Genomic DNA, 20,742 nt, shown 5'->3' on the forward strand with positions numbered 1-20,742 from the left:
CAAAACAGAGGCTTTGTGAGGTGTGTGTGTGCGTGCATGCATGTGTGTGTGCCTGTGTGTGTGTGGGGGGGGGGGGCAAGACATAAGGAAAGAGAAGGCATAACTGGAGAAAGATGGAGAGGAGTAGGCGAGAGGAAGACTACATGTTGAGACAAACTGAGCAACATGGGGACATATAAGGTGGATAAAAGATAAAAGAAAGATGTGGAGAGATGATAAAAACCACAAAATGGAAGTAGCAGAATAAACAAGAATAGAGACAATACGGCAATAAAACACAGAAAGAAAGAACAAGTAAGAAACTAAGTAAAAAAGAAAGAAAGAAAGAAAGAAAGAAAGAAAGAAAGGAAGTGCAAGCCTTTATTAAGTGTAAAAGGAGGAGTATGCAGCGAGTGAAGGAATGCAGCAGGGCAGAGTTGAGGAAAGTGGCATGTAGAGTTGTTGTAACCCTGCCTTCTCCCCAAGCCCCCTCACTGGGCAGCTGACAGCACTAAGGGCCAGAGACAAGGGCCTGGACACTGAATGCATGCATGCACATGCGCGGGCGCGCGCACGCACACATACACACGTGTGTACAGTCACATTTGAAAACAGACACAGGGGCAGTTGCATGCACACACAACTTCCCCATAGACTGTCGCTCAATTTTCACTAGACAACCAGACCCATAAAGTATGACATACTGTTTTCTGCAGAGCTCACCAGTAAAATACAACACAACAGTGATCTGCTCAGGGGTGGGGTGGGGGGTGGGGGTGGGGGCGCTTGGAATCGTCTGTCACCACAGAAAATCTCTGCTCATGTAAAAGCTGGGCAGACTACAGCCAAGCTGGAGACAAATGGAAAGGTCCCGCTGGTGCTGCAGCCGTCAGTAGACACACAGCTGTGTGACAAACCAAACTGTCACGCAACTGGCGTGCGTGTGCGTGTGTGTATGCGTGCGTGTGTGTGCGTGTGCGTGCGCACGCAGACTAGGTCTGATTCTGGAGGTAAAATAACATTTCACGGTTTATTTTCTGATTTCAGTCAATCTGGCAGGCCAAACACGGCCCACTGCTTTTGCTGCTGCTCTGTGCGTCTCTGATGTCGCTGCCACTGAGCAGCACAGTAACCAGAGGTCTTACAAGTCCTAACGGCTGTGTTCCAGTCAGCCTCAATGACTCGCAGCCTCTGACTGCTGCTTTTATCTGAATCCACCAATGAAAGTAGGCGGCGGGGGGGGGGGGTGTCTGCAGATAAGTTCCAATATTTTATCTAGAAGAAACATTTAACTGTTCTGTCAGTGCCTTGAAGATTAAAACTAAGGCTCTATAAAAGTTTTTTTTTCCACCCCACCCCCTGCTGAATAGTGGAATTTCCTCTGGAGGGAAAATGAACTTGTATGCCCGATTGGCTCCCCCGCGAAGGACACTGACCATCTGTGTTATCAGCTAGGCTTCGATATGAAACACCTTCCACGATTAAAAAAAAAACGAGAAAAAAAAACACACACAGACATCAAACAGGGGGGCAGGGGGAAGAGAGACAGAGAGAGAGAGAGAGAGGAGGGAGGACTGACTTGAGAGGTAAAAAAAAAACAGATGTTCATAGCGAGCCGCTTTTGTTTGCCATGTTGAACAGTTAAACCCTAATTTCTCTATCTGTGTGTATGTGTGCGTGCGTGTGTATGTGTGTCAGCTCCATCATAGCAAAGGATCGACTGGAACTGGTTGGTAACACAGGAACCAACACAAAACCCAGTTCTGGATCCAGATCTGAATGTTCTAAGTGTTCTCCCAGACCCACAGCCATTACCAGGAACAGTGGCAGCCAGTCAGCCAGTAAGTCACACTGGGAGAAACAACGCAGTCTCTCCACATACGATGGCAAACACTTTTACCACACAGAGGGCCAGAAAAGTGGCCAGAAATGTTAGCAGTTAAACATTTACTCCAATATAGTCCCCACATTTAACATTCGATGGCTTTAAAGACCGTAAAATAAAGAGCAGTGACTTTAGTGGGCTTTTCATCAGGAGGTAAGGGCCTCTTGGCTAGCTCCCTAGCTTCTGCTTAACCGGGGGGGGGGGTGCAGAGGAGGGCAAAAGGAGGAGAAGAAAGTGGAGGAGGAGTGGACAAGAGAAGCCTAAGAGAGGAGCTGAGGCAGGGGAGAAAGAGAGAGTGCAGCGCGGCTGTGGCGTGGGAAGGCAGGCAGCCAGCGGAGCGCAGTGGGCCAGATCCCGTCATGACACGACCACAGGAACCAAAACCATTCAGCTAGGTTACACTGGGTGTGTGTGTGGGCAGAGGTCCACTGCACCACTTTACTCTCCTCTCCTCCTTTCCTGTTGTCTCTTCCCTCCTTACCCGTGCACTTATGTTGTCCCGCCAAAGACCGCTATGGTCCAGGATGGCTAACATCATCCTAAATGCTCATGAGTGTCACCTCAAATTTTTAAAGGCAGATACGGCCCTAAACACATTTGGTTATATCATAGGAAGTATTGCCGACTTTTTTCCTCGCTAAACATATACTTACACAACACATCACCTCTTCCCCTTCACTCTCTTGCATTCAAAAACCTCAATTTTTTCCCCCCTTGCTCTTTTTCTAACCTGCCAGCACAGGGACCAGATGTGCAAATGTTTCTCCGTGCTGCTATTCAAGCCCTGTTCCAAGAGCAGAGAGGCAGAGCGAGGGGAGAGGAATATTTGACTTCACTCCACGGGAGACCAGTTTTCATACATTTTGGCGGCCCCACAGCGGTGAAAAAGGTAGCCGGGCTGGCTTGGCAGGAGGAGACTGTTGACGGCATACCTAACAACATGATCCTAATGAGTTGGAAAATCCCTGGCCCTCCAGAGGACTGTCCAGATGCTACCGTCATGAGAAACGCTACTGTTTTATTAAACTCAAGCCTCCCCTCCCATTCTTTAACAAGGGGCAAAATTTATTATTTGACCATTAAGGCATCCTAGGCGACATGAAGCGTAAAACAGTTTTGGAGTTAATTTGCCCACGGCTGCAGGTCCTCTGCTCCACACTGGGTTAGGGGCAAGTGTGTGTTTATGGGAAATGTGTTTTAGGTGCAGCCGTACACATGGTGTCTGTTTGGGGACCTCCACTTTGGGGATATCGGCCTTTGCCCCTGTGTAATGTCTGCAGCCAATCTGCCCCTTCTCGCTCACTGGCTACTATCAGGTTGACTTGTTTTAGGCGAACACTAGTCTGGCACACAACATGCTGAGCCCTGAGAAATAACTGTAAAACTTCTCATAACAGAGTCAATTCACTTTAAGGTCTGGCCAATTCCATATATCTCTCTTGACAGTTTACTGGTACTAAGGAACAAGTTGGACGTCATGCAGAACTAAACAAACAAAGGACAGTAAATGTACTTTATGGAAAAAAAAGAGGTTTCATAAAATAACCATGATGATGACTGCAATAATATCTAATAGAATAGTCTAAGAGAGAACAGATGAGCTAAGTGATTCAGCTTGTTGCTTGACAAAGACCATGCATGGTTCAAATACAGCACAGAATGAATCACTGAAGGCCGTTTTGAACTGCTGTGCGGCCATTTCTTCTTTTTCCAAAGCAATTCAGCCACCTTTGTAGAGAAATAATTGCCCAATATTTATGAAGAAGCACAAAAAGGACAAGAGCCTAACGTCATGTTTAGTCAGTATAAATAAAAACATACACGAAACGAGGGCCTAGCGCCATGTTCAACACGCTGCTCTATGATATCTCGGATCCCTCTCTCTTTCATACACCTCGTCACTCATCTGTTGGCAGGAAATCCAATACACAACCCAACAGCAGGGTGTCACTGGAACCAGAGAGAGGTCAGGGGTGACACACACACACACACACACACACACACAAACACACACGAATACACAAAACTAGCCCCCCAACCCACATAAGCATCTTGACCTCCAAAGTGGGCTTGATCGCTGACAGACACCCTATACCGATGTTTGGTTAAATGCGGCTCTGAGTAGCACATTGCTCTCCTTCGGGTGTTACTTTACAAACCTCTGGGGGTCAGTTTGTGCAGCATGTTTGTTACCTGGAGCTCTGTAAACCTCGCCCAGCAGGCCCTCACTGAACGCCGGCGGGGCACCGTTTCCCAGACTGTGGGTCCAGCTGTGAAAGACCGCCTGCAGCAGCAGTGTCTGGGCCCGCGTGGCCTGCAGGGTGAAGTGAGGCAGCTCGAATATGCACTCGGTGGTGGGGACGGAAGACCTCTTGGTCCTGTCGAGAGTGGGAACAAAAAGGGGGGAGAGGTGAGAGGTGGAATCAGATTAAGGGCAGCGCAACACAGAACAGGAAAACGAGCAAGGGACAGAAAAGACAAGATCCTATCAGGAATGATGAATAGCAGAGTGGACAGTTGCGAATATAGGCACAAAACCACACAAGTGCGAACACACAATGCAAATGCAAAATGCCAATACACACACACACACACACACACACACACACACACACACACACACACACACACGGCGATGAATGAAATGGACACCAGTGGAAACAAATGGTTCAGAACTTCCACGAATCCATCAATATCACAGCACGATATAAAACAGCTCATTGATAGTGCAGGGGGCCAAATAGGTAGAGCTACATTCCAACAGACCGCTGTAGAAGTGCGGTGAGCAGGCCAAGCTTTCCTTAGTTACTTGGCAGGTAGGTGGAGTTTGCCTCTCTGCCGAAGACCCCTTTCTCCCCGCCATCAAGACCATGATGATGATTTATGCGAAGAGATGTACAGCCCAGAAACCTGACCCTGAAAAGAATCTACACACATTTAACATTTCATCTGTCTCCAAATGTGTGTGTATGTGCGCATGTGAGTGTGACTTTTTTTTTTGTATTGACTATATTTGGACCTACGTGTATGTGTGTGATGGGACTGATGAGTAGAGAGCTTAGGGGGATGAGGTAACAGTACAGTCGACAGCATCCTCCAGGCCCCTGTCCATCACAACCTCAGTGGACCGTGCTCTCATTTATCATCTGACGCACTCACACACAAGAACACAACCGTGTGTCCTATCACTCCTTCCTTGTAGTCTTCTCACCATATCCCTCTTTTTCTCGCCAATCGTTCACACACACACGTGCTCTCCCTCTATACGTTCAGAGTTCAAACACACTCTTTTTCTCCCTCTCTCTATATGCAAGCACAAACCTCACACCCTACCTCACTCCCCATCAAATCCCTTATTCAGGTTTTGGAGGGCCTTTGCTATCCAAACTGTGAAGTCATGGCTTTTCTGCCACTTCTCTGACAGTTGGCCCTGACAGTTCAGAGGACCCCCCCCCCCCCCTGTCCATGACATAAACCACAGCAGGAGGAGGGATTCCTTAAAACTGACAGAGGAAAACACTCACATAGGCACAGACAGACTGAAACACACAAACACACACACACACACACACACGCGCGCGCATGCACATGTGTAAAGGCAGACAGACACACATATATACTCATACTCGCAAAACCCTTCAGCAGCCTGAACCAAGGGCACCAAAGCCACTAGGGCTGGGCGGTGAGGCTGGGCCAAGAGAGTGATAGAGCTTGTCCTCCTCATCATGACCATCACTGTCCCCGCAGCCCTCAACCCTCCTCTCCCTCCCTGTGTGTCCCCTGGAACCTCAGCTCCCTGGAAAAACACCCAGGCAGCCCGTTCTAAACAATTAAAAACAAGTCTCTTTGGTTCCACTCCTGTTTTCCCCTCCTCTGTTCTGAGAACTTCTTGGGATGGGATTTTGAGGACTGGCAATGCCCCCTGCCTAGGTACACATTTACTCTGTGTGTGTGTGTGTCTGTGTGTGTGTGTGTGTGCGTGCGTGCGTGCGTGCGCGCGCGCGCCCATATGTGCACTTGACTGCATATCGTAATGGAAGCATGGAGGCGATTGCCTTTCCTGAACGGCACTCTTGGTGAAAATAGAACCATGACTAATTCCCATGATGGCTGCTGCGCGTCAAAAGCAAGCACCACAGCTCATTTAATCACACATCCAATCTGGTCTGGTCCCGGTTCAGAGTGTGGGATGTGTCACAGGGTCTCTCCCTCCACTCAACGGCTCTGCAATCGTTTAACTCCCCTGCTTCCCTCCCTCTCCCTCTCACTCTCTGTGTCTCTTTATCTTTCCCTTTCTTCTGCTCCTGGGTGGCTCGGCTGGGTGACATGAGCTGTTGGCTGCACACAGGCAGACCCGTAGTGCTTAACTGCCTCCTGTCTCACACGGAACTTACTATGAGAGAGGCAGAGAGAGGGAAAGAGAGGCATTTCAAACGAGATCGGGTCGATGAGTTTACCTTGACAGCCCACCGTATACATTTTAAATTCTTTGGCAACATGTGGTGCGTTTGGCACCACCGCCAACTGTGGCATGTCATGCTCCCCTATTAAAAGTCACTACTGTTGCGTGCTATACAGTAAGACATCAGTCAAACTGCTGCGTATGTTTTCGTGTGTGCAAATGTGTACACATATGCGTACTTGGAGCTAGCCGTCACTGCTCCAAAAGAGAAACAAGTGATGGGGACCCGGCAAACAACAATGTCCCCACATGTGGAGCAAATGTGCCTCCAAAGCCACTTCAATGAGAGAGCTGGCAAGGGATGAAAGTTTGTTGGCTTTTGCCAGTGTTTACGGTGTTTCAGGGGAGCTGTCATGTGCATGCGGTCATCTAAAACTTTAATTATGCACCTGTTTTTATTATATTATGCCCAATTCATTGTGAACAACAACTCTGCACTTGGAGCTAAATGAGAAGCAGAGACTTTCATTAGGCCGTATGGGGAATGCTGGATGTGAAGACAGCCAGACACTCATCGGATTTCATTAAGTAGCTGGCACAGTGAGTGTTTCTCACTGCAACATGGTAAACAGCTTTGTGGCAGGCAACTCAGCCAATCTCTCCAGGGGCCTCTGAGAAAAAAAAGCGTCTAAAGGATAATTTCCCTCCATAGCCAGGTGGTAAATATAGTGGTAACAATAGCTTTAGCATTAGTCATAATAACAAATGACTGTTGTGGCTGCACTGAGGATGGACGATGTAGTAGTTGTTTTGTGTAAGAAAAGCATCCTAATGGAGAAAACAAAAAGGCACCGCTGTGCAATGTGGACACGCAAAAACTAACAACAAAACTAACTTAGGTCATAGCCTCCTAAAATTTTTACAATATAGAATCCATATTGGAAAGTGAGTATCTAATTGTGGGGCTCAGGCTCACCAAAACATGCTACTAGTCTTGTTATTGGGGGGGGAACCCCACCATAAGCAAGCCCGGGGGCTAATTTGAGTCCTGACTCAGAATTAAACAAATTGGGTCTATTTAAGAAATCTTGGCCCGTAATTTACTATTACTCCCAAGAGGCTGTCATTGACCTCACAGTAGTCCTTTAAGTAAACTTTTTTTCTTTCTTTCTTTTTTGGGGGGGGGTGAGGGGGGATTAAAACTCAGCACCACAAGGAAAAAGTTAGAAGGAAATCGAAATTAGTCGGGTGCTATGAAAAAAAATTAGGTTATTCGATTTCAGGGAGTGAAATGAGTTTTCCCCTGGAGAATTTCAATAACATGAGGTCTCATTTCCCTAACTTGTGCCGGGTTATTGCTGTGACTGAGAGACAGAGAGTCAGGTTAGGGCCAGGACAGGCTTGTTGGCTGTCCCCCTGGCTGGCTGGCTGGCTGGCTAACTGGTACACAGTGTGTCTGTCCAGCATCCCCGTCAGAGTTACCCAGAGCAGTGCAGGGTGCTATAGAGAAGGTGTGAGTCACAGCAATGAGTATAATACCAGCTGTGGTGCTGTTTGCCCAGACTTACTACCCTTGTGTGCCCACTCAAAACTGGACAAGGAATCGGAGGCAGTTTTCAAGAGCCACTAAATACTTAATCCTAGTTTTAAAGCGAGTGGACTAAACGAGGGAACTCCTCAAATGACTTTTAAGAACAAAACGAAATAAATCTTTTGTTGTTTTCAGTCTTTAACTGTCTTTGTTAAACTGGCTCAGAGCCACCTATCCCACAGTCTCAGCTATACACAGATACAAATAGCCTTAATGGGTGAACAGAAAGGGAAATTTAGCCTGCGTTAACGGGCATATGGTATCACTAGAGGGAACTGGGTTACCCCATATCACTGTACAAAACTATACCCTTTCCACATCATAATAGCTGAGATCCATTCTGGTGAACGGTTCTCAGGCTAATCAGCTTCCTGGTCTGTCTGCCTGTGACCACAACTATATTTAGACAAATACAGCTGGGGTTCAAACTAGCAAGCTGTGCTCACTGGTATACAGAGGCCACACACACACATATGTACACACATGTTAGTGTACAAAAAAGAACAAACACAGAAACATAAATACATGTTCAGACACCTACAAACACTGACACAGAAGTGTATACCTATATAAACACAACCCAACACACATGCACTCAGACATAGATGAGTGCACAAGCATGCACACACACACATGCATGCACGCATGCACACTCACAAGTGCACGCGTACGTACACACACACACACACACACACACACACACACACACACACACACACACACACACACACACACACACACACACACACACACACGAAAGAACACAGACAGAGGAGATTGGTAAATTAGGCCATAGTCAGTACAGAGGGGCTATGAAGGTCTGCTCGCCACCAGGCTGTTTTTCTAACAACATATAACTACAGCATAATTAGGAAGGTAGTTACTGCTGTTTGCGTGTGTGTGTGTGTGTGTGCACGTGTGTGTGTGTGTAAAACAGTGAATGATAAAAAAGGACAAAGAAAGGACAAAAAGAGGGAGAACCAAATAAGGCTGGAGAATGAGTAAGAAGAAAACAAAAAAAAATCTAGCGCTTTCCATAAAAAAGGAAAAAAAGAAAAAGAAAAGGGATAAAGGGAATGAGAATGAGGAAAAAAGAAAAAAGAAAAGGAGAAAGACCACAAACCTACAAGCTGCAAGTTTCCCTCCTGGGATAAATACTGTAATACCTAACTTAGCCCGGCACGGCTTGCGTCTCATTAAAACCCTGCTTGGAAAATTTCCAGTGCAAACTCAGGAATGGCAGAACTGTCAGGTCACTGCTTTGTCCTTCAACAGACAAAAATAATTGTGACCCAATTAAAAGGGAATTGGGGGGTTGGAGTGTGTGTGCATGTGTACATTGGGGTGCATATGAATTGCTGTGCATGTAGGTTTTTTGACATGTTTTTACAGTATATGTGCATGTGTGTGTGTCTGGGTAGGTGCATAAATTGGCATTGCAGTAGATGGTTTCAGAGAAGGCACTAAATAGAGGCATAGCACACGGCAAGCTATGTGGGGCCACCAAACATGTGTGGCCCAAGCAACAGCGGCTCATTCGTTTAAAATCAGCACCTTGCCATGAGTGAAAGAATATCACGCAGAGCAGCTGGTTCTAATGGTTTACACAGAGTCCCAGAATGCAAAAGTTGGAACCTGCGGGCGGTTTCCAGAATGTTCATTTTTTACTATTACTCATATCCTGTACAGTACCAAATATCGATTCCCTCATCGTTTCAAAATAATGCAAGCCCAGCCGTGGGGACAAGGGGGCACACAGGAGATATAGAGCAAGACGTTTGACCCATCAATGGATCACAGAGGGAGACGAAACACACACACACACACACACACACACACACACACACACACACACACACACACACACACACACACACACACAGGTGGATTGTGTCTGAAACGAAAGCAGCTAAATAGAAAATTCTGCAGGCACTGGGATATTCTCCTCAAAAAACTGCAACAACTTAATAGATGAATTAGCACAAATTATAAGAGGCCAAATTCAGCCAGTTACAAATGGATTTTTGACAGACAAAGCTCAACAAGAATAAAGTCAATCAACTTTGATTATTGCCAAAAAGTGCTACTTTCTCTTTTTTCATTCCCCTTATCTGAGCCTTATTTGTAAAGTCAACAGCAGGGTCATCCATTACCACCCTGACATATTTGTCTAATAGATACAATAGATAGCCACTGTCCTGGTGACAGTGATAACTTATCTGCAAGTTTCTACAAATCATTCACTGTCACAACCTCCACTGCTTAATCAAGCGGTACAAACATTCCCTGACTTGAGGTAACGGAGTCCTCCTTGTCAAACATCTATGGCATCTTTGGGGGGGAAATCCTCAGAACGAAGGAAAGGGAGACTGACATTCGGTAGATTCGATCGCTCTTTTCCTCTTTATGTGGTAGAGATTGATTTAAGGGATTGCAGAATTCCCCATCTTCCCAAGCCAAGGTCGCTGACCCCCTCTCCAAATAACCACAGTGAGTTATGGGCTGCTCTCAAGTCCCCTCTTTTATCTGCCCACAAAAGACCCACTACACTATCTCCCAAATCCTCTCTATAAAAACATTCAAAACAGCTTTAAAAATGCCTCAAACAAATGCATGTCATAAATCATGCACACCACTTTATGCTGAACAATAACACCTAACTGGCCAACTTGGGGGGGCAGCCGTTAGCATGTCAGTTTACCTTTTGGATATAAATAAAGATGGATTGCTAGCATTTGAAATATTAGCCAAATTATTGCTTTTCAGAACCCCTCCAAGTAAAACAAAAAAAACAATTTCAGCTTATAAAGAGGCAAAGATCTTGATGTGGCAAACATCTCCCTTTAACTGGATTTTACTGGCATCGTTCTAGAGTTTTATTATTAAGTCTTTCTCACTTTTCATCCAAGCCAGCTGTTCCATCTACTGAGCATGTGGTATGACATTGGCTCTGCGGGGACTGCAGCGCAGGCTGCAGCACCAGTATAAAAACTTTGGTTTTGACTGGTTGTTTTTTTTTAGTGGCAACCACGTTACCCTACCCCACAATCCTGGTGACCACTACTTGGTGACTGTAAATTGAAAGGCAGGTGAACTTCATAATGTGGAGCGTTATACCACGGCACTGCAATGGAGAGCATGTGCTCATGGGCAATACATCTTAAGCGCTAGTCCTCCGGAGGGATCTGCGAAAATGACATCCGTTGTACAACCTGGCCAAAGCATTTAGTGGCTCGGGGCCAGAGGTTAGACTGGAGTTAGTGTTGAGGTGAGAGTATGGGACAGAGCTGAAGCAGGGCTGTGCCTGTCGCAACAGCTCAGAGGTTTGTGGTTCCCCGGGGTCAAAGGTGTGCCATGTGTGCATTTCTCAATCATCAACCCTGGGCAGCCCGTACTCTTCAAAAGGAAAATACACTCCATACACACATAAGTGCAGAGGACCCTCCCTTTCTTCCCATCTGGAGCACCCTCAACACTGTGCACGCATGCACACACACATACGCGCACACACACACAGATCTGTTCTCAAGAGAGGGCTTCATTACACAGGGATTACTAAAAGAAATGTTTTAATCAAGTTGTGCAGACAGCTGCAGACCGCAAGGCGAGAAAATGGCAATGACGTGGTTCATCAGGCGTTAAAGGAAAACACATCAAGAGGCCTCTGTATGTGTGTGTAGCTTCCTGCCTCTGTCCAACATGTCCAGCTGTGGAGGACATGCGGTTCCTTATATGGACACACAGAGAAATGAGAACCCTGCCCAGAGACTAGATTAGAGACCCTAATATCCAATCAGTTCTACTATTTGCCTTCATTGCAGTCCTCTGTTGGTCTGACTGTCAATAATCTACAGCGGTGTGGGGTGGTATTGTGGGTTCTTCGGTGTAATCAAAATCCCCCGTCACCTTCTCAGAAGCCTTTTCGCCAACGACCAGTGTGTCACAGAAAATAAGAATTTGATCTCCACTTATCTTGTTAAATAAATGTCTTTTTCCCCCCTCAATTGGCCGTGTTAAACAAAGGTTACACAAACAAAAGTGTTGTGACACTGCCCTCTCTCCCTCATCACCAAGTATAGAAAGCTTTGTTTGCTAACCAGCAAAGGTTGGGTGAGTTTCTTTCTATTTGGGCGGTGATGGAGGATCGGGAGGCGAGCGCTGGTGGAGTGGAGGAGACAGTGGAATGCTCACCACAGTAGATGATAATCCACACAGAGCTGATAATCCATCTGTCCTGCCTTATTTCCCACTGTTTTCCCTCCCTCAAGCTTCCCTTCCACACATGACTGATTCAGGCATTAATGAAGTCTTCTGGTCCATCGAAAACATCTACAGCTGCTCCTTCAGCCGCTACTATGGCATCAGATCGGCCCAAAATATATCTTGTGGTATAATTACAGCTATATAAGACTCCAAAATTATTGCTGGATTGCTGGTATATTGTCCCTTGGAGACATTCAAGGGCAGAATTACAAAAGTTTTCTACCACACCTGGAACGCACGCTGAAGCCTACGTCAGAAGAGAGACGTCAATCAATGAGAGAAGGAGCTTTTCGTTCGCTGATGCCATTTCCTGCACACGAGGCTCCTCAATACTGCCATTGATCTCTGTCAGCCATAAAACCAAATAAAACTGTCTGACACCAGATGTAGTAAAGAAGAAAAAAAAAACTTCAACATGGAGTTGGATGACATATTTTTACGGACTGTGCCACACGAAATATGATGTTGTACCTCGCACTCCTGTTCTTCGAAGTGTAAAGTGGAACAATATTACGTCATATGCCATTCCAGGCTTTTAATACACACCTGTTAATACATAAGGACAACTTGTTGCAGTGTGTGTGCCCCTTCTTCCCTTAAGTTTCATCATGTGAACACTTTCTCTTCATCCAAGAACAGGGCGGGGTTGTGTGACTAAATGAATTCTCTGCTGCTCTTCTGGCCCCTGAACCACAAGTCAATGCAAAGCATGACCACAGGAACCACAAGTTGATTTAGGGTCATTGAATTATCCCTCAACATAATGGTTTTCAGTAAATTTAAACATGCCTAAACAAAACACAGTAAAGACGATGATGACTAATACGAGTGATTACCTCATTATGGAATCAACAGCAATGAAAGGTTGGTTGAAAGGCGCTACTGTCCAAGCAGTAGGAAAATGTGGCATCATTCACATTATTCTTGTTATATGCAACACAAACGTTGTCAGACAGAAGCAGCGGCTAGTGGATAACAGAATTCTCCACCCCAGATGAAACACTGATATGATTTCATCTGCCAAAGTGGCCAGTAGACAAACCACAGCCTACGTGCTGGCTGGTGAACACCATTAATTTCCTGCTTCGCAAACAAGTGATCTTTCTCTACCAGCCGGTCAGGCCGACTGCTGGAGGACACAGAGAAAATTTGCCCTACTGTTCTTGACCCTGCTTGCAGACATAGACCAGGAGCAGCTAGCCATGGCTAACCATGAATGGGAGTAATGAGGCGTTACAATCATGCCAGACGCCTCATGCCTCAGATGCTTCATGCAGCCTTCATAAATCACAACACAAGCCATTCTGGAGTCTAGACCACTTGTGTCCAGACATAGTAATGGACTTCACAACTGCACATAAAAAAATACTTCAGGTAGTACTTAAAAATTGAATAAACCATTGATAATGTGAAGGAAAGAGACATATAACCAGATACCAAGGGAAAACTGACATTCTTTTCTATTCAGAAATGTCCTCAGACCAGTCAGCCTGTTGAGGCTATATAACATGCACTTGTAACGCCACATGCTTTAAGAAATTACCCCCTCAGAAATAGCTGAGCGAGGAACAGGGGCTGCTAAAAATGCCACATAAAAGCTGGCGTGGGGTTGAATTATGGCGTGCAACACGACGAGCCACTCCAGGCTGCTGTGGGTTGGTTGGTTGGTTGGTTGGTTGGATGGTGGGCCCCAGCCTTGGTCTGCCCCCATATACTGCTGCTGTCAGGTGGCTTTACGTGAGGGACTTGTGTGAGGTAGAGTGTGTGTGTGTGTGTGTGTGCGTGCCTGTGTCCATCTGCGTGTGTGTGTGTGTGTGTGTGTCCAAATGAACGATGAGGGTTAGAGTTTTGGTTTTTAGGAGATCGATGCAGGTGGCACATTCAGACACACACTTTTGCAGGCACCTATTTTATCTGGGATAACAGGTTTAACAGCCAGGCCAATTGAGGCTCTGCCTGTGAAGTCGGTGGCCCCATACGCTGCCTTTCATTAGGGATAAGCAGAGCCTGATGCCTCTCAGCTGCACTCTAATTCACTGGGAGTGAAAGTTCATTCAACAGGATTTTGGCTCTCTGCTAACCAAACCCTGTTTGGGGTTTGTTAATGGTAGCCTATGGAGAGGAGAGGGCGAGAGGTACCATGCATATACAGTTCACTCCCTCACATCACTAGGAAGGAAGGACTTAGTTTTAAAGGCTATGCTAATATGTGGGAGTGACCCCCCTTAAAAAAATCTATGCTACTTGGTATTTTTAACTAAGTGCATATCCCTACAGTCCAACAGCACTGATTCAGTGTCAGCTTTATCACAGCTGCACAGGCCTGACCAAGCTTTTTAACTCCATGAATGCCGCATCCACATGGAATCCGGTCAACGACAAGATGGCGAACCGGAAGTCATTATTGTGGATCAGAGCAGGACGGTAAAATCAGATGACACCAGAAAATTATGCTAACAACGGCAGACAGCACTTATTTATATTTTAACTTTTTGCTGCCCTCCACAACGGAATTTATAACCACATGCTACGTAGCATATCACAAAACAGAGAAGATGGTGGATTTATTTTATAGGTATATAAATTGACAGAATTACTGTATTTAATCAAACAAAACAAACACAAAACATGTTCATACAATTTATTTTTTTTGCAAACAATACATCACCATAGCAAGCAATGTACTTTTTTTTTTTTTTTACCGTCCTGCCGTTCCATCGTGCAGTTTTTCCTGTTCAGTTTTAAAAACTGCCGTCTGCCGTCTCCCAGATCCCATGTGAATGCAGCATAAGACCTGCAAGTGACATGGCAGAGCCCATCCTTCCACTGACTATGATTGAGTGGGAGTTGGTTTACTGTTTAACATAGACTAATGCTCACTTTCAGTTACACATTAGCAGTGTTAATGCTAAAACAAAATGGTAGAGGATGAGAGGCTACTTTTATTGTAGTCAGGAAAAACGTAAGCCATGTTTCAGCATATTAACTAAGATTTAAAATTGATTAAGTTCACAAACTTCATCTAATGTTATCTTATGAGAGTACCATTGCAGCTTTGGACATTATTGATCATGGGGACAAAACTTGCAACCTTTAAGCAACTAGGCAACTCCCTAGCAAATCTACCAACCTGTTGCCTGGTGGTTACAGAGTTCTCAAGAGGAACCGGGTTGACAGCTCTTACAGGACTGCTAAAATATTGGTCTCTCTGCTTTCCTTTATTGGAAGGGGTCTTATTTCCCAAAAAAAAAAGCAAAATGGGGAATTGCAAGGCCAGAGTTTGCAATAGCCTTGGAAGCAATTATCCTTTCTCAAACTCTAAAATTTGCCGAAGGGCGGAGGAAAGTAAGACATTGCAGTCTAATTGGATACATCTAAGGTCTCACACATATCACCAAACATACGGCACAGAGCGAGCCAAGACTGGCACAAAATGATGGTGGAGACCGTGTATTTTCTGCTGTGAAAGGACCTTTTTGCCCACAGTGAGAGACAGGGGCCTATGCGGTAAGGCCCAACTGCTGTGGGCCAACTCATCAGGAGAGGTGCCGGGTCTTCAGAGATGCCCAGACCCTCTCCAAATCCCACCATGATCACCTGGCATCCATATACTGTAGGCTGGCTCCAGCATGAGCCAGCTACACAGAAAGAGGTTTTGTGTGTGTGTGTATGTGTGTGTGTGTGTGTGTGTGTGTGTGTGTGTGTGTGTGTGTGTGTGTGTGACAGAGGGACAGCACAAGTGAGCATGCAATACATACATGGAGTTAATTAACGTGTACAAGTATGAAAAATAGAAAGAAAAAAGAAAAAATGTGGAGAAAGGGTGAGATGCAATTGGACAGTGTGCATAAAGTATGTGTGTGCGTATGACATCACCCTCTTCCCTGCTCCCAGCTCCCCTTTCTCTGCTGTCAGTCACCAGTCACTTCTAATACACAGTCTAGAGGCTGATAAATCTGCAGCTACCTTCCATATTGGTAATGGAAAAGCTGATCCAGGAATCTGCATAACAAAGCTACTGAGGACTGACAAAGGCAATCAGAGATGGCTCTTTCCTTTCGAGGGACCCAAGGTTCTTGGTTGCCATATTTTCTTACAGCTTAAAGAGCTCCACTGACTGTACCCAGTGTCAGGACCTTCCTCTCAGATGGAGAGAGCGCCACAATTTTAGGTGGGGGGTGTTGCAATTACATCAGTACCCAGGAGTAGTCCCAAAACAAACCAATAAAGTCCAATTGAATGCTACCACCTGGTGGTGTGCATCTCTTGGCTGCTCAAATGACCCTGCATGTCACCCTGGGCTAAACAACTAACGGACTGACTGAATGACTGACTGTGTGTGTCTGTTTCCTAAAACCCACCATCCATCTCCATTTCCATTTTTGTGTCTATAATCCCACCCTCCTGGCCCCCTCCATCACTCCTGTCTCTTCCACTATACGTCTTAGATCTTCAACATAACGCTACTTAATGTAACACTTAGTTCTACGGGCTGTGACAGCCAGCCTCATCCACACCAACATGTGGAGGACATTAGGATGAGAGAAAACAGAAAACAAACTATTGACATTCATGTCTTACCATATTCCATTCTTACCCTCCACACTCTCCAACCCTCAATCTGTTTGCCTCCCTGCAAGCCACCCTTTGTCTGTCACTATCCTCTGCATACTGCTTCAACCAACCCATCATGATGCTACCACCGCTGAACATGTCAGTCATGTTAAACTAGTCAGTGTCAGTCTCAAAGGCAGCTCAGCGGGAAGCAGGTAGCTACAACTCCCACACAGACAGAGGGTCAAGTATGAGCCACTATAGCCTGAAATAACGTGTGCGCTTTGCAATGCCCCATAATAAAAGCAGTCATCATCTACAGAGGTGAGATTGACAGTCAAACAATCAGGCAAGTGTTCAAGAGAATTTGAGAAACACAAACCTGTCCATGTGCCGGAAGCATTAAGCTAAAATTGAACCGAGGAATTATGTATATGAGATGAAGCAGAAGTAATCCTGTCAATCCTGGGCACCTGAAGCATCTTGCAGTACCACCTTGTGTGACGGCAAATTGTTCTGTAGGCATGACTGCAATGTGATCGCTAAGGGGAACATCTATTTAAATATTACTAAGATAAGGCTTCCTGGTTCATAGTTTCAGTGGGAATGTGCATGATCCATTAAAGGCTCACTGAAAAAACAAGATTTAATAGAGCGCTCTTTTAATGTGTCACTGAGAGATGTTGTCATGGTTGATTTTTGGAGGGCTAGAGTTTTCAGAAAGGAAAACCTACAAGAGGGTACTGACCTGGTTGGTTCTCTATAGCCACTGTCAGGAAGAAAAATAACATCCGTTTGACATCTAAATCCACTATTTGAGGTAGGCAGGGCAGAAAAAGGGGGCCCTGAGATCAAAAGTGCAGCACACAGTCTTATTAAGAGCATGGAGAGCATAGAGAATCAGGTTCTTCCTACACACACACTCACTCACACACACACACACACACACACACACACACACACAAGTACAGCTGAACACAGGGAGAATAAGTCTGTCTGCACTTCAGGGTTCTCTCTGTGGTTGGTTACCTTTTTTTATCGCAGAGAGAGCCTGGAGCCTGTAGAAGGAGTCAGAAGAAGTCAAAAACATCTGTGGCTCTATGACAGGTTTAAGTTTAAAGTAATAGGAGGAAATCGATTCCCAAGCCAGTGTGCTCAGAGGACTAGTTCCTGCTTTAAAAAGGCCCATTGACCGCAAGGTGTGACGGGAGGGTTGTGTCTGCATGTACGTGCGTGTGTATACCCGTGTATGCATGTTCGACGACTCTACATATTGTTGGAAAGAACAGACTACAGATGATACATGTGCAAAACGTAAAGCGTATGTGTGCGTCCATCGCTCCTCTCTCATCTCTTAACAGACCGTCTCACCCCCCAACCACTACCTTTACTTCACTAAGGCTATCATTCTCCCTTTTCATCACCCCTTCCTCAAGCTCCTCCACTCTATCCTCTGCATTCGTCCTTTCCTCAATCTCTGTCACCTCCGCTTAAGGATACTTCCTCCTTCGCTTCCTTTATTTGCTCCCTTTCTCCTCAGGGCGAAATTCCCAGTGAGTCATCTCTGTCTGGTTTCTCCAGCAGGACTGGGACAGCAGGGAAATGGCAACATGGCTTTGTTTAGTTCTACAGTGTTGTCTTATTTTCCTCTCCCTCTGTTTCAAACCATCTGAGCAAAATGTTACGGTTGTTCCTCGATGACTCTCTTTTTCTTCCTTGCCCCGACCACTGAGGACCCGGCTCATCCATCACTTTAAAATCCTTCTTATGCCCTGCCCGCAAGAGTCGCTCTCCTCTGTATGAGGTATGCAGCAGGCGAAAAACAACACACACACACACACACACACACACACACACACACACACACACACACACACACACACACACACACACACACACACACACACACACACACACACACACACTGATTTGTGCGCACATAGCAGCACACAGTCACATACACTCAGACGCCCACCCCTCCAAACAGTCCATCAAAGATGGATCTTCCTCTAGATGAACCACATGAGGCCAACAGCCCAGTGGTCCAGGCCACAGTGTTGACTGTTTCCTGCCATAGTGTCACAGTCATGTTGATGGGCCCAGATCAAACTCCCATATCCGCTGATGGAGCTTTGCCATCTTGTCCTAAGCACAAGCCAACTGCCACAACTGCTTGAGTGATCAACATAAATAACTCGCAAACTAGGCCTGATGCTAGCCAGGGCCTGTGCTGCGTGTCGGTTTGAACAAACGTGTACACGCAGACATGCAAAACATTTGGAGACATTGCCTCCTTTGTGTTGGGATTATAATAGAAATTCATAGGAGTCAATGAAGCGTGGAGGACGCATGAACAGTATAAACAAACATTCACACCGATCAAGAGGGCTTTGAGTACACCGAGTTTGAGATTGCAACAGCACTAACATATATGAAATGATGAGCTGGACCGAGCTCAAATCACCATTCCAATAAATTTGATAGGGAAATTAAAAATTTTTAATCCTAAAAACAACTTTTGGGGGAAAAAAATATTTATTTGTCCTAATAGTGAATTTCAGAAACAATAACTCGATATTAAGATCAATTGAGTACAGTTTTAATTCCCACAATACAATTTTCAAGTCACATATGTGAACGTAAATGTACTCGTGTGGGTAGAGTGAGATTCACATTTACTATTGGAGCTGCAGGACGAGGGTATATCACTGATCATCTCATTTCCCCTTCAAATCTACAACTTGATATATGGAGATCCCATCTGGAGTGATTATTGATATAAACAATGTAGAATCTAACCTGCTTCATGCCCAATCATCTGCCCCCATCTTAAATTAATGTTTCTACTCACCAGTAGCAAGGCATCTGGAGCAGCTTGCCATAGAGAGCAGTGCTGAAGGAAGGGATGATGGGGGTTAGAGGGAGGAAACTCCCTGTGCTGTCCTGGCATGTCAAACCTGCCTGGAACCCAAACACCTGGAAAGAAAAAAAAGAGAGAGCGAGAGAGAGAGAGAGAGAGAGAGAGAGATGGTGAATTAAAGTGGGAGATGTATAGAGGGAGAGAGATGAAGGTCCAACAGAGCAAAAGGCAGAAAAAAAGTCATTAACAGACAGGGAAAGTCAGGTCTCACAGAGTTTATGGCTTCTGAAAACATAAAAAATACATACAAACCAATAGACAGCATGGTTACTATAGTCTATACGTATATCTCCTATTAGTGTGTTGGACTCAATCTGTTTCCAGAAGAGCTGTGCCTACTTAAAACTATATTCTTAACAGCCTGAAAAGGAAAGACTGAGGCAAGAACAAAACATCTTATTATCCATGTTTACAACACACTCACCTGTCAGCAACTCAGCCTTACAGTCTGTTAGACTATGCCGAGTTAAAACCTAATGGTGAGCCCTTCAAGGAGAATCACACAATGTGCATTAAGTTACTGGTCATGCACCAATCATATTACTTTACTTAAATTGGCCACAGTAAAACTGGGATTCAAACTTTGATAAAATCGAAATCTGTCCAGTAACTGTAGCACTATAACTGTATAACTATACCCCATTCTTGCCTGTGAGTCATTCATAAACCAGAACATGGTGTCCTTTACTCACCGTATGACTCTCAATCACAGTGTCGATAGCTATACTCCTCCTGATAGCCATACTCCTAGACACACTGCACTGTAACCTTGTGTTTACATACTGCGAACAGTGGGTATGGTGAATGAAGTCTCATTCAATACAGGCAGTATTGGATGATGGCTAGGCCCAGCTGTGATAACAGCGACAAGCCAACACACAGCTGCCACGACTACAGAATAGGATTCCTTCAATTGCTGTACGCAAAGGCCTATTAGCTAATAATTAATGTGCAGATGACCTTAGAGCAGACACACAAAAATGTGGGTCAGACTAAAAAGATAATTACTTTAGGATAAGACAACTATCCTACATAATACTATACAGCATAGCAGCATATCCAATTGCACTGAGGGATAGCCAAATACTGATAGAGACATCACACCAATGTCATTCTTAAATCCAAGCTTGCTTGTTTCTCTATACCAA

The 20,742-nt window shown here is 45.3% G+C and overlaps 1 protein-coding gene across 1 annotated transcript in view; it reads right to left on the bottom strand.

The window, feature by feature from the left end:
• LOC130117622 (intermembrane lipid transfer protein VPS13B-like) overlaps positions 1–20,742 on the bottom strand; it is a 457,273-nt gene that overhangs the window by 374,020 nt on the left and 62,511 nt on the right. Inside the window, exons 16-17 of the mRNA XM_056285747.1 lie at positions 19,526–19,650; positions 4,058–4,242 (exon numbers count right to left, since the gene is read on the bottom strand). Of these exons, the coding sequence (XP_056141722.1) occupies positions 4,058–4,242; positions 19,526–19,650 (310 nt within the window). The remainder of the gene's footprint in view (positions 1–4,057; positions 4,243–19,525; positions 19,651–20,742) is intronic.

The sequence above is a fragment of the Lampris incognitus genome, chromosome 9 (assembly GCF_029633865.1).
Source record: "Lampris incognitus isolate fLamInc1 chromosome 9, fLamInc1.hap2, whole genome shotgun sequence".
Lineage (NCBI taxonomy): Eukaryota > Metazoa > Chordata > Actinopteri > Lampriformes > Lampridae > Lampris > Lampris incognitus.